General features: G+C 38.8%; 2 protein-coding genes across 2 annotated transcripts in view; both read left to right on the top strand.

Annotated features, from left to right (window-relative positions):
* The window catches only part of THSD7B (thrombospondin type 1 domain containing 7B), a 545,795-nt gene extending 538,532 nt beyond the window's left edge, over positions 1-7,263 (top strand). Inside the window, exons 26-28 of the mRNA XM_087950095.1 lie at positions 2,142-2,334; positions 3,062-3,149; positions 6,099-7,263. Coding sequence (XP_087806221.1) covers positions 2,142-2,334; positions 3,062-3,149; positions 6,099-6,180 — 363 coding nt within the window. The 3' untranslated portion in view covers positions 6,181-7,263. The remainder of the gene's footprint in view (positions 1-2,141; positions 2,335-3,061; positions 3,150-6,098) is intronic.
* HNMT (histamine N-methyltransferase) overlaps positions 1-15,309 on the top strand; it is a 195,112-nt gene that overhangs the window by 57,072 nt on the left and 122,731 nt on the right. The gene's annotated exons all lie outside the window — the stretch shown is intronic.

The following is a 15,309-nucleotide window of genomic DNA, read 5'->3' as shown; positions in this document are numbered from 1 at the left end:
GTTTTTAACTTGGTGCCTTAAGAAGTAGACTAAAGTGGCTCTCTTCTCTGCCTTTTAATTCTGATCTTAAGAGAAAAGGAAGCAACCCAAGTTACTTCCTCCAATGATTATAAGCAAAGGGTCATTGACTGAGATGGGTAGCAATAGAAAGTAAGTAAGTAAGTAAGTAAGTAAGTAAGTAAGTAAGTAAGTAAGTAAGTAAGTAAGGAAAGAAAGAAAGAAAGAAAGAAAAGAAAGAAAGAAAGAAAGAAAGAAAGAAAGAAAGAAAGAAAGAAAGAAAGAAAGAAAGAAAGAAAGAAAGAAAGAAAGAAAAAGTAGGTAAGTAAGTAAGCAAGCAAGCAAGCAAATAAGCAAGCCAGCAAGCCAATAATTCAGGGACAATGTACCTTCAGACTTTCAGTCCACAGGGAACTTATATCCTGATTTTTGAAAGAGAGTTTGAAGTCCATACCTGTTCCTATATTTTGGGAGATAGAAGCACAATGAAACAGCATTTGACAGCAGCTTTCACAGCTGCTACAATTTATATGTTTCCCATATCATTATATAAGCTCCTTGGAAAGTTAACAGTGGGACAATGGCTGCTGCTGTCAGCCTTCACAGAGGTGAAGCTATGTCACGTCTGTTCATCTAGAACCTTTCCAGTTCTGTATGAGAGGACATATGTGCTTTCTCATATCATCCATCCATATAGGAACTCCTTCCATGGATTATTATTTTTTTCCAGATGTCAGTATGACAAGACATCTTGGCATAAAATAGATTCAAAAACTCCCGGATAAAATGTGAAGGGGGCAGTGGGGAGGGAATCCCAGGTATCTAAAATGCATAGTAGAGAAAGAGAAATATTTTTACAAACTAACCCTTCTGAGAATTTGCATGGGTATGTTTTTAGATTTTAATCCCACCTTTATTATTTTTACAAGGCAGTTAAAATACTTAATAATCCTCCTCTTTTCCCCCACAATAAGAACCCTGTGAGATGGATTGGGCTGAGAGAGAGAGAGTGATTGGCCCAAGGTCACCCAGTTGGCTTTCGTGCCTAAAGCAGAACTAGAACTCGCCATCTCCTGGCTTCTAGCCTGATGTCTCAATCACTACACTATATCAAATTGGCTCTCAAACTGTATTTTAAAACACAGTTAAAATGAATAGCCTTTGGGGGGCTGTTACCTGGTTTGATTTCATGCTAAGGACAAATCCATACAACCTCCACACAAGACCACACCCATTAACCATTTCCCAAACGTACAACCACACTCCTCTGCCTATATCTCAGTATCCTTCTGCAGCTGAGGACAGCTGAAGGTTTTACATTCTGCAAGTGGTGTTCTCCCTAATATCTCACATCAAGACGCTAGGAGCAAAGGTAAGGTGTGTTGATGTGCCTCCAGCTCTTGCCTGAAATAACATCTTGTTCTTTTTATATTGTTAGTTGCCCAGAATTATGAATTTGAGATGGGCAGCTATATAAAATAATTATTCTCTCTCTCTCTCTCTCTCTCTCTCTCTCTCTCTCTCTCTCTCTCTCTCTCTCTCTCTCTCTCTCTCTCTTCCTATCCCTATCCCTCTATTTCTATCCCATCTGTATTATTTTCTGTCAATCAGTACATTAGTATGGTGAAATACAGAAACTGCTTTTGCTTTGACATTCATGCAGCCTTACCATCAGATTTAAAATACTTACATTTTGATGCATAACACAATGCAAGCCCTATGCATCTACTCTAAATAGATGTCAGGTCAAGCTGGCCACCAGTCCGTCCAGACAGAGTTGCAGCCTTAAATGAACAACATCTCATTTGAGAGGGAAAACGTTTTACTTTCATCGCTGCAGGGTTTTGAGCTGGGTTCTTTCGGTAAGATGGATTTTTGTGTTCGGAGTTTCTGTTGCAACCCATTTATCCAGGCTCATTAAAAGAAGGAACAGGCACTCCATTGTTCTGTTATATTTAGTATGGCTTAAAAAGCTTTGAAAGATATTGGCAATTTACAGTAAGTCCTTGGTCTAGGTTGGGCTTTCAGTTAAGATAATAAAAGCATCTGGCACTAGGTTAACTGGGGTGCACCCAGCAGTCCCCCAGTGGAAACATTTTCTGGGAATGAAAACTTTCTGAACTACTTTTCTCCTTGTTACCTAGGGTGCCATCTGTGGCTGTGAGAGAGGCTACACTGAAATCATGAGATCAAATGGTTTCCTGGATTACTGCATGAAGATACCCGGTTTAGCAGATAAGAAAGCTGATGTTAAAACAAATGCTGCCAAGCATAAACCTATCAATTCCAAAATGCATGACATTTTCAAAGGATGGTCAATTCAGCCTTTTAACCCAGGTAAAAATAACAAATTGTTGGCATGATGTTCTATCTCTCTCTCTCTCTCTTTTTTCTCTCCCTCTCTTAATTTGAAAAGTAAGCTTCATGCTCAGTGAATCACATAACCAGAACTACACTAGAGGATATACAAACTCTCATTTGTAATATAATCATATGAATATCATTAGCATAAAATTGTGCAAGAGCATTATTCTGTAGAATGACCTGGGATTTCAGTTTACAATGCTGAAGCTAATGACATTCTCTTCACTGATTAATCAGAAATATAAATAGGAGAGATTCTCCTACAAGGAGGAGAGAGAAAAACATAAAGGTCAATGTAAAGCATGAGACTTTCTCCATACCTGTGATCTGTGTTCAAACATAGCCGCCAAACACTGCAATGTTACAGCGCAGTATATAATCCAATCACAAGTTGGAATCCTACAGTTGCAGGATACCTGCTGTTCGGTATATTTTCCATTATTCCATTATTTGGCCTCCTTACTCTTTTTCTCATAAGATGCCACTTCCCTGTTAGCCCTGTGATTTAGCATGATTCTTCAGTTATTTCTGTAAAGATTGGTATGGTTTGTAGATGAGTTTAGCCAGCCCTTCAGGTTTGGAGAGATTTTGCCAGCAAATTCAGGAAGTAATGGTTATAAGGGTTCCTATTTTTAACTGACAGAAAATAAGCAAAATGCACACTTCGCACCAAATGTATTATTTTGTTCCCCTTTCTCAGATGGAAAACTTAAAATCTGGGTATATGGCGTATCAGCTGGCGGGTTTCTCATTATAGTTTTCCTAATCTTCACCTCCTATCTTCTTTGGTATGTATTCTGTACTTGCTTCTAACCCTGTTAATTCTGTTTCTAGATGTTGGATTTAGATTTAGTCATTTGGAAATAAATTAGAAGGGCTGAAATTCATTGGTACTCAAAGTTGCAAATAGCTTTCAGAGATTAAAATTCAGGGGTTACTTTATATTCTGTGTAATTAGAAAGCTAAGTATCACTTGAAAGCCTTTTCAGACGTTCACATTATTTACAGGTTTAGTTTAGTCTATAAAGGATGCTCCAATCCTTTTATTTACAGTAGGTTGTCCCAAAGGTGCTTTTTCAAGAGGCAACTGGACTTTCTTGTCTTGAAGACGTTTCATTTCTCATCCCAGAAGCTTCTTCAGCTCTGACTGGATGGTGGGGAATGGAAGGATTTATACTCCTTGCAGACAGCTGGTCATTTGCAATTTTTTAGCCAGTTGTTTAGGCCACCTGGAGGTTTATTGGTGCAATCAGGATCACCTGAGTTGTGCAAATGGATGTGGAGCCTTCTTGGAACTGCTGAAAGGACTGTGTTGTAGACTGGAGATAGATGATGTCCTTCTCCCTCTCCCTCTGTTGAGAGAGGGCTGTTCAGTTTTGACATAGATGGCCTCTCTAAAAGAATGCAAACGCCCAGCTTGTCTGCAAGGAGTATAAATCCTTTCATTCCCCACCATCCAGTCAGAGCTGAAGAAGCTTCTTGGATGAGAAGTGAAACGTCTTCAAAGAAAAACAAGAAAGTCCAGTTGCCTTTTGAAAAAGCATCTTTGGGACAACTATGACCTGGATGACTGAGAATCTCCATAGACATTTTATTTAAGTTGATATGTATGCGTGTATGCGTATATTCTTTTTACAACCCTTTATTTGGGGTGGAGCCAGGGTGACTTAATGGAATGGAGTATTTTCTGTTCAGATCCCCTTCTTGATGCCTATGTGGAATTTGCAGCAGATATTTTCTCTTTGCGCCCTGTTAGAGAAACATCCACTCCCTAGGATTGAACTCTCAACCTTCCAAGTGGGAGGCAAGCGTCTTCACCTCTATGCCACCATGGCAGTATATACATACATATAGACTGATAGATGTATTCATATTCATTCGTGCCCAAGAGAGGATAAGGTGCGCAGATAGAGTTTTATTCAATGGTATCAGCATATTGGTTCTTAACTGATAAAAAGTTTTTAATTTTAGCAGTAGTTTGTCTCTTCTTTTGTAGGAACTATTATGAAATGGCTCTGGGCTAATGGGCTTGTGGAAGTAAACTAGAGAATTGGATATTTTGTATTTTATTATCACAAATACCAACATAATGTGGAGCAACATTTATTTATTTATCAAATTTATACACCACCCATCTCAATGTCTAAGTGACTCTGGACAAATAGTAATAAAATATTATTATTAGTTATTTTCACTATTGTATAATTAAAACTTTGCTTATTTTAATTTATATTTTAAAACTTGATTTAATTTTAAAAATATTCTCAAACACGCATACAGGTCTTTTTTTTTTTTTTAAGATTGCAACCACGTTACTGAATTCATCCTTCAGCAGTTTATTTATTCATTACCCATCTTTATTGTTTTTATAAATAACTCAAGGCAGCGAAGATTTCCAACACATTTTCCTCCACCTGTTTTCTGATTTTACTTTAGTGGATAGGGTTCATTTTTCTGAGGGTATTTTTTTTTTTAATGGTGGTTCAGGAAGAGATGCTGTTTTAAGGGGCTTTTAGACTATGCAAAGGCTAATGACGTTTTATTGCTGTTCTATGTCACCAAAAAATGGTGGGAAAGCATGTCATTTTTAGGGATTTGTCATTGAATATACACAAGTATGGTCAAGGGCTGCAGAAAGAAAGGAAGTATGCCGGTAGGCCTCGACCACAATTGACCCCAAAACTCCTGTTGCTAAGCAAGACAGTTTTGTCCTACTTTGCTACCTTCCTTGCCTCAGTTGTTAAGTTAGTAAGATGATTGTTAAGTGAATCTGGATTCCCCATTGACTTGGGTTGACAGAAGTTCGCAAAAGGTGATCAGAAGATCCTAGAACACTGCAACCAATTCAGCAGGTTCTGACCGGTTCTGGAGAACCAGTAGCAGAAACTTTTAGTAGTTTGGAGAACCGGCAAATACCACCTCTGACTGGCCCTTCCCCCATCTATTCTCTGCCTCCCGAGTCCCAGCTGATTGGCTGGGTCTTCTTTTGTTGCCCTGCACAGGAGAACAGAGCTGGAAAGCAGGTTAGCGGGGTGGGGAGGGAATGGGGATTTTACAATATCCTTCCCCTGCCATTCTCACCAAGCCACGCCCACCAAGCCACACCCACAGAACCGGTAGTAAAAAAAAAAATTGAATCCCACCACGGACTGCAACCATCATCAATATGAGTTCAGTTGCCAAGCACCTGAATTTTGATCACATGACCAATGTCAGATTTTCTTTTTTCAACTTTCAATTTCCAAACCTCAGGGGTGCTCAAAAGTTGTGACACGCTTTGGAGATTGTAAAGATATTTAGGTTGCTTTAATATAATGTAATGTGCTTGGTAAGTAACTTACATAAATGTCGTAACTTTTTAACATTTTGTTTGTTTCATGTCTGCAACAGTCATAAGTGTGAAAAACAGTCCTAAGTATTTTTTTTCCAGTACCATTATAACTTCAGACTGTGACTGAATGGTTATAAGTCAAAGACTACCTGTATGCATTTCTCAAATAGCCCACAATTCTATGGTTTCTGCTTTTTCTACCTATGGCCTATGTGTGTGGAGACGGAAGTTAAAATAACTTCAGTTTAACCTCCCAGTTTTGAAAAGGGAAACCCTTTAACTTTGGGGTTTAACTTTGCCTGGATTTAAGATGGGGTTTAACTTTCCCTTGATTGTGCCCCAAATGAAGGATTCAGTTCACCTGTTTGGTTTCCTTAAACAAATGAATGTTTTTCTTCCTTTTCAGCAAAAACCCAAAACAGCCACAACATACTCCTCCGCCGCAGAAGTGTCTGACTTTAGCCTACGATGGAGATGTTGATATGTAAGATGGAAACCACCACCCAAATGTAGACATTGACTGCCTTAACCGCTGTCCCCACCCACCACCCACCCCCGCCTCTTTTGATACAAGATTCCAGCTGATGAGTTTGGGTTTTATTTTTGTTCTTTGGGAGAATCTGGCATCTGATATAATTGGGCAGAATATAACTTCCAAACTTGACCAGTTTTACCTTTTAGCATATCTGAAACATGGTATGACTCTTTATGACTCTTCCCCAGAGGGGACCTCAAGAATTACATCTCTTCCTTTTTAACCATAGGAATAAGGACAAATGAGAAGTTCTACAGTCTTCTACTTATTTTTTTTTATCTTTTATTTTTGAAAGCATGACAATCCTGTGCGGGGGGAGATAAAATTACATTTACTGTAAAGGACAAACTGGACGCTATGTCATTATGCACTATATTAGTGCAGTTTCTTTCTTCTTCACCACTTTCAACCATGGGTTTTCTAGAGTTTATATTTGAGTTACATTTGAAACTATTGAAAGATCCAGAGTTCTTTGATTTCCAGACTGACTCAGTTTCTTAGATCACAAAATAATCTGATTTTCCTTCTGCCAAAGGAGATAACAATGAACGAGAAATTTTGCAGCGTATAATCCAGGCCATTTTTTTTATTCATGAGAAGGTTTTTCTTTCTTCCTTGTTGGACAAATGTATTAATGACTAATTGGCATTAAGCCATTTAGGTGTATTTTAAATATTGAAAACTTTAATTCAGTCAGTTAATATACATTCTGATTTTGTAATTTAAATTTTATTACCTGCAATTATTTATGATTCTTTTTTTAAAAAAAGTTCTCTGACTTTATTTATTACACACACAGAAACACACAAACAAGCTGTTTGTACAAGATCTTGCTTTTTAAAAAAGTTTACAAGTCTACATTTGGAACATCTTGAAGAAGATATGTATATGTAGTAGTAAATGTTGCAAGTACGAAAGTGCCATCTTGTGGTATTGACATGTATTTATACATAAATAAAAAAAACTAAAGGGTGTGGGAATGTTGATGCAAATACATTGCAATGTCTGTTATTAAAAAAGATTTTGCTTTTTCGTCCTTTGAGAGCAAAGTCTAATCAAACTATAATTATGAGCAAACTCTGAGACAGGGAGACTCAGAATGGATTCCTGAAGTAATTACACATTATAAATTCATTAAAGGAAATCCCAACATGTTTCCAGCTGAAATTATTGTTCATTAGGCACACGTTGTTTCTGAATAAAACTATATCAGAGCTCCCCAAGCAGTACCTTTCCATCATTGGACATATCAGCAGTTAAAGTAACCGAATACTGTATAGAAGCAACTAAGGCCAAATTATGGAATGCCCATTTTAAAATCAGCTAAAAATATTTCTGTCAATTTTCCAAATGATTTCAGCCTCAGGAGAAAAGTCTAAAGTAGGAAAAAGAAGAAAATGAAAGATGCAAATAACTATATAAAGCATTATTTTTCAAAAGGGAAGAGTTAACACTATGGGGATGGAAGGGGTTGCCTTCTATGGGGCTGTTCACAATGGAAAGGGGTGTTAAGGCTATTAGCAAACTGCACCCTGGAAGAATATAATAGTAATTAAAACTCATACTTCCTTCCTCTTTTTTCAAGTTTAAATCAGATATTGCAGTCATATTTTGATGGGGAGAATGCATAACAAAGTCATAGTTCCTTCAGCTGAAATTTTGGCCCTCCCCAATGTCATCAAACATATAAAAAGTCTTCCCCAGTTGCCATGCACAATGGTCTATTTATTCCATAGAGTCCTTTTCTCCCGCTCCCTTACCTGTCATACCATCAACTGGTTACATTTCTTTAAAAAAAATCCTTCTAACTAAGGTTGGCATTTGGCTACACATTCTGCAGACAATGGCAAATATTTAGTCGATTTTCTTTTGGCTGCCATTGTCTGAAGTATACAGGTAAGATGCAGCTACTGAAAAAGTATTGTTGAAGAGCTGGAATTTGAGTTTTTGCTGTGTAGAAACTGAAAAGTACTCGAAGAACATTATGTGAGGAGAGGAGAGGAGGTGCCATTCTTACAAAAAACACAACTTCCTGCCTAAAGCCTAAAAATACAGAATGTGATTTTTTTTGTGTGTCATTCCTAAAACATAGCAGGTAGTTGTGCAACCAATCAAATTTGTATATGAAAAAGTTTTTAAAGAGAAACTCCAGACTATAAAAAGAATTGTATGCAGAAAGAGGAAGCGTAAGACAACTTCACATTCACAAATGCCAAGTGAAATTAATAATCCTGGTTGAACAAGATTTTATTTGGCTTTTAGTACACTGTCAGGGTTCATTGCATAAAGGATGGTTGGAGAGAAATTATCTGAGCCTCCTGTATGTATGTTATCAGGCAGGCCCTCCTTACTTTTTGAACATTATCCTCTGCTTCATAGCATATGGAGAAAGGCAAACTATTTTTTTTCAATCAAGCAGTTCTCTGGATCTCCTCAGTTATAACCAGCTAATCAGAAATAATTTACTGACTCAGTTTCCTTGGGAACTTTAGTGGAATTATAATGATGCAGTCTTTTTGCACGTGCCTTTGTATATATGTAGAGATGTTTAGGAAAAGTGAAGAATGGATTCCATTTATTCAGGCCACTCTGTGTAGAATCAATTTACCATATGGTTTGAGGAATGCTATTGTGGCCTGTCCAAACCTAGGATGAATTCTGGAATTCAGCCAGTCTGGGCAATGATGCTGTAATTCCTAAGTATCCTCTTCCTTTTGCAAAGCCAAATCAGTCCCTTGGATTTATTAAAGAGCAGGGAGCAATGTAGCATCTGGGACAACAGTTTAAGTTCACTGGAGGCAATCTCTAGATAAATCAAACTGACTCATTAGGATCCCCACTCCATGGTAATGAAGAATGATATTTCTCTGCCACTATTGTGTTCACACGGAAGAGATCATATTTTGTTTTTCAAAATGTGGCCTTATTATCCAACTCCAAGGTAACTGATAGTACTTTTCAATATTATCTGAACAAAATTATGAGCTGAATGATTGAGAACTAACTGAAATTAAATCTATACAACACTGAGGTGCTACCAAAAAATTGGACTCAGAAACTGGGATTCACCCTGTCTTGGATGGAGTTGCAAGATTACCCCAAAGATCAGTTCTTCAGTCTGAGTACATTTCCTGTTTCTTGAGGAACATAGGAATCTCATGTTGTGGCTCTGACAAGAAGAACATCTACACAGTAGCATTTAGTGGGTCTATTCCTGTACTAGTCAAAACTGGGAGCATGTTTCCATGTCTTGCTTTACTTCAACATGACCTTGAAGATTAATGTATCCAAGTAGGGTTCCTTCAAACAAATGTCCAGGATTCAACTTCACAGAGCCCTAATCGATAAACTGCTGAGAGCATCTGATGCATGTGTTGAAAGTATCAGTTACCAACCATTTTTCTAGTCGGAAAATAAGGTGTTTCTGTTAATTTTTGAAGCCCTAAAGAGCTTAGGCGGTCCCCAACCCCCCCCCCCCCCATAGCCGTTTCATGACTTCGGTGAAGCCTTTTCACTCCCCCTCTCCCCCCCCTTTGAAATCCTTCGGTGACATCCGAGTGATTTTAAAAACACCGAACGGGCCCGGCTGTCCCGATTGCTTAGTGTCCAAATATTTTAAGGGCTAGCTTTACTATTATTAACCTATTTGAGTTTTCTCTTGTATGATTCCCAAACTATTCAGTGTTTAGATTTCTATGTTTCAAAAATTAGTGCAAACACACCTCTTGAAAGGTGGGATACAAATCAAACACCCAGGTATGCGTGCAAATACATACACTTTAAACTTTGAATTCCTAAACCTACAGTCACATAGCATTACCCTTATATGCTATTGTTTTCTTCAATGTAAGATAGTAAAATGGAGGATACAACTTCGTATTATAGAGCTGTGCTACCACTTAAATGCTCCCCTACAATTTTAAAAATCTTCCTGTAAATCACATTAAAAAATATGGCTCTCCAAATGTTGCAAGCAAACTCCCATCACTCCTAGCCAGCATGAACAATTCTCAGAAGTGACAGAATATGCAACAAGAGAGTGGGAACCTAAGATTGTCCTTTCACAGTGTTTTTTCTTAGTTTAGCAAATTCTAGGAATTGAAGTCCACCTATCTAAAAGTTGCCAAGGTTGGCAAACACTGTCATATCATATATAGGATGGCAAATCTGGCAAGTTGTCTGAATTCAATTCCTGTTTCTGCATTAAATCATCCAGAAACCATAAATTTTAGACTTTTTAAAAATAAAAACACTTTTTTTATGTATCTAAAAAATGCTGCTTGAATATTTGCATTTTATCCACCTGGCTTATGAAGGTTATACAATCAATCCTGTATGCAGGACTCAAATCACAGGAAAGCATTTTCCATTTGAATCCATTTTTCAGAACCTCACAGTATTTTCTGTTGCAGAAGTTCCACAAAGTTCAGGCCAACATAAACTGCATACATCTGGCTCATACGCATTGGCAGTTAGCATGCTAATAGCAGGAACCTACATGTTCGTTTGGCATTTTCAGACTGTACACCAAAGCCATTAAATGGCATCCATTGATCTCAGAGAAGCTGATGAAGGACTTTGTGACCTGCAATTTATTGCTCAACTGCAGCTTTTTTGTTTTCAGCACTTCTCACAAATGCGTGAGCTAATCAATCAGCCAGATGCACCTGCCACGTTGGGTAGTAGTACCACTTAAATAATTAACTCGTTTGGATGAGCCACTTCCATCGCTTTCTTAAGAGGATGGTTGACAAGACTTGATGGATGGGAACAAAAAGTTGACTGTAAAGGAAACAGGCCTGCTAATCTGAGCGTCAGAGAAAAGCTGGTTTTGAAAACCTGGTAAGATGTCGATCCTAGAGCAGGCCTGGGACCCATCTTTAGCAAGCATCAGAACACAGAAAGGGGCCACAGGTTGCCAGCTTAACTGAAAAGCCCTGGATAATCATCTGCTGAACTTTCCTTTACAATGGTCAAGAAGGTTTGTTCCCTGGGAAAAAGGCATCTTCTTTTCAATCTTAGCCTTTCAAAATTATCTTTTGATAATTTTGGTAAGAATTCTCAGTTCAGGACTATAAAAATCCAGAGTACCACTAGATGGCAGTAAAGAGAGGGTTCACATATATCTTCTGCCATCTAGCTCTTTTATTACTTTTCTCAGGCAGAAATCATGTGTCGCGCCCCTATCGGAATCTGATTCAGAGGGGGAGCAGAGCAGCTGACAGGGAGGGGGAGTGTTTAAAAAGGGAAGCTGCACACAGCAAAGTTGGGGGCAAATCGTGAATTATCTGGTATCGTGGAGGCTTATCTGGGTTCCTGGCGTCTTCCCAACTGTGCGTGTTTTGCTGGGCTTTCAAGTCTGCAATTCCTTCTCCTTCCTTGTCCAGTTAATTACTGCAACATGGTTTATTTGGATTTTTATTTACAGTTTGTATGTACTTTGTTTTCGAACTGAATTTCCTCCACTAAAAGACTGTTCTTGGGAGAGTTTTTTTTCTTCAGCTGAAGGTAACCTGGACATTGGGGGCAAAGTTGGAGGTATTAAAGGGACATTTCTTGCTTATTTGACTGTGTTGCCTTTAAGCCACACCCCGGGTCATCACATCATGGAGGAAAGTGCTAATTCTGATGGTGGGGTTTTCTGGCACACACAGACGTTTTGCACTGACCTAAGGATCCACAGCTACTCAACACGTTCCAGTTTGAAAAAGCCTGCGATGATAGTGAAGGGAAAGACTGGGATTTTTTTGAATCCATGTACACATACCCTTTGATGGCAATCCATCCATAAGAATCCGAATAAGAATGCTTCTAACTCAAATGAAATCAAATTTTTATTACAGTCAAAAGACCAACATAAAGAGGGCAGGACACACAATTTAAAAAGCACCAAAGATACAATAGAAAATATAGAAAGCTAAATATATTAACAAACATAAACAAAGGTTTAAAAAAAAATCTCAAAAGCATCTAAAAGCATCCAAAAGCTTCTATCTACCGTAGAAGCATTAGATCAGTATAGGAGAGCATGGCAAACTCACAATACAAAGAACTCTAAAATAAGGAGCTGGTTCATGACACAGCTCCCCTTTTTGACAGATTTTAAGTGCTGCTGCGTTGGCAGCATTATGTGTTGTAGCAGGCTTGGTATCTGAAAGCAGCAGAGAAGGGTAGAATTGGTGCATCCCGGGTATTTATGCAATAATGGTGAAATGAAAAATGTCTCTTTAGTACAGGCACTGGAGAAGTCCAGGTTCTGTTGTTTCTACATGTCTGGAGTCATGGGCAGCGGTGGGATTCAGCCAGTTCACCACAGTTCAGGAGAACTGGTTATTAACTTTCTGAGCAGTTTGGTGAAACTGGTTGTTGGAAGAAATAATGAGGGCAGAGAACCGAATGTAAAATTATTTGAATCCCACCACTGGTCATGGGGGCATTGTTTGAGGAGGGCATTTTCTATTTTATGGACAGCTGAGGTGACCTGACATCATGCCAGAGTAAACTTCCAGATTAGTTAGGAATGACATAGGAGAGGCAGAATAATTGTTGTGTTCACTGACAATAAAGGTTGGGGACAGAGGTGATATTCAGCAGGTTCTGACCAGTTCTGGAGAACCGGTAGTGGAAATTTTGAGTTAGTTCAGGGAACTGGCAAATACCACATGGAGATTTTACAGCATCCTTCCCCTGCCCCGCCCACCAAGCCATGCCCACAGAACCGATAGTAAAAAAAAAAATTGAATCCTACCATTGGTTGGGGACCTGGTTAGGTCAAATGGGCCCTCAGTGTTCAATGAGAGCTTTGGCCTGATCATATATCATGCTAAGTAGAAGAAGGCAAACTGGTATTGTTGAGAATATGGTTGCGTTGTCTTCATTACCTTGGCTGTAATATCATTTAATTGTTGAGAGAATTGTTGCATTGTCTATATCACCTTGGCTGCAATATCATTTAGCCTTTACGATATAAAGTTCAACATTTCTACAGACAGAAAGCAAAGCTCATGGAAAGGTGGAGTGATGGAACTGTGGGCGTTCCAAGAGGTTATTCCCTTGCTCAGGGGAGTGAGTTGGACTGAGTCTTTGAAGCGTTGTAGAGGAGATCTCTCTTGTGCAGTGGTGGGATTCAATTTTTTTTACTACTGGTTCTGTGGCTTTGTGGGCGTGGCAGGGGAAAGGATACTGTAAAATCTCCAGTCAGAGGTGGAATTTGCCACTTCTCTGAGCTATTCAAAATTTCGGCTACCGGTTCTCCAGACCTAGTCAGAACCTGAATACCACCTCTGCTCTTGTGGCTGGGTTCAGGGTTGTTATAATATTTTTGAAGGTGAAAGGGAACCTGAAACAGTGGATCTGTTACTCACGTGTTTTTTTTTTTTTTTTGTCTCTGCATTGGGGAGATAGGAGTTGATCCTCATCTGTCTCTCTGCTTTGTTGGATTCATGGATCCCAGTATCATTACTAGGGTTGATCTTGGATCTTTTTCTCTCTCTCTCTCTCTCTCTCTCTCTTTTGCCTCTGGATGGCATTTTGGGGGCTATAGTATTAAGCCAGAAGGGATGCGGCCTATCACGAGCCAAGATCTTTTTTTCACACTTACTTTAGTGTGTTGTCATTTTGGTTCCTCTTCTGCTAACTCAGATAAGCAGCAGTGTCAGCAAGGCTGGCAGGCAGGTAGGCTCCAAGCAGGCAAAATATCTAACTCGGCATTGTACTACATTTACCAAAAGGGAAGGCTTATATCGCAACACGACACCCACTGTCTTGCCCATTTTGACCTGCACATAGCATGGATGCTCCTACAGACAAGAATCCAGGGTGGGTCTCCAATAAATACAAATACAAACATTAATTACCTTCTTGTTAATTATCCGAGCACTGAAGTGAGCATTCCAAAGGGCAGAAAAATGGAGAAAGGTATGCTTCACTGACACTGTCACACCCACTGTGGTTTGATTTATTTATTTTTTCGGTACCACCTTGTGGATACTACTGATTTGGGTGGAAGACGGGGACCCTTGACTGGGGGAGCTAGAAGTCCAGCTCATCCTTCCAACTGCTTTCATTATGATTGCTTATTATCATCACAAGAATCTGATCTAAAGCAACAACACTAGACTAAACAACTGCACTAGACTAAACTAAATCAACAACACTAGACTAAACAACTGCCTCGATCTCATCTTCTGCAACAGTTTGAACCTAATTTACGGAATACAAACTAAAGAACCCTTTTCCAGTAGTGACCACAATATGATCGACTTTTGTCTCAACATACATCCACACAAAAATCACCACAATGATGTAATCCCCTATTGTAACTTCAAAAAAGGCAACTATGATCTTATAGACAATGATCTCTCATCCCTTGATTGGCAATCTCTATTCACTGGATGCAATACCGTTGAAGACCATTGTAACATATTTTGAAGTCAAAAGAGTCATCAAACTATATGTTCCAACAACAACTCCCAAAACAAAACAAAAAAGCAGATTACCCATATCAATAAGGAAACTTCAATCCAAAAAGAGATCACTCTGGCGGAAAAACAAATCTGGTCACGTTGCCAATTTCAAAACCGATACAAAAATTTATGCCACCAGATAAAGACTGAATGCACCAATTATCACATTAAACAAGAGGAAAACCTTCTAAGCACCAATTCCACCCGAGCTTTTTACAATTTTGTAAACAACAAACTAAAAGACTCAAGGTCCATCCCTCCCTTGATAGGACCTGATGGTAAAGACTGCAACGACGACACCATTAAAGCCAACATCTTTAACACATTCTTGGCTCAGTATTTGTAAACAGCAATGGATCATGTCCACTATTTCCTAGCCGTACCACAGATAACAACAATGATCTAATACATATCGATTTCACAGAAGACAATGTCGAAAAATCACTACGCAATCTAAAACCATCTCTATCTATTGGACCGGATGGAATATGTGCCTACTTCTTAAGAAAGCTATCCACTGCCATAGCCAAACCTCTAAGCATAATCTTTGAAAAATCTTTCAGGACCAGCTCCTTGCCTAACCTATGGTCACAAGCCACAGTCATCCCCATCTTCAA

The sequence above is a fragment of the Notechis scutatus genome, chromosome 1 (assembly GCF_049901735.1).
Source record: "Notechis scutatus isolate UNSWTSFEM ecotype Mainland chromosome 1, rNotScu1.2, whole genome shotgun sequence".
Lineage (NCBI taxonomy): Eukaryota > Metazoa > Chordata > Lepidosauria > Squamata > Elapidae > Notechis > Notechis scutatus.
The sequence above is the reverse complement of the archived record's forward strand: the minus strand, read 5'-3'. Positions and strand labels throughout refer to the sequence as shown.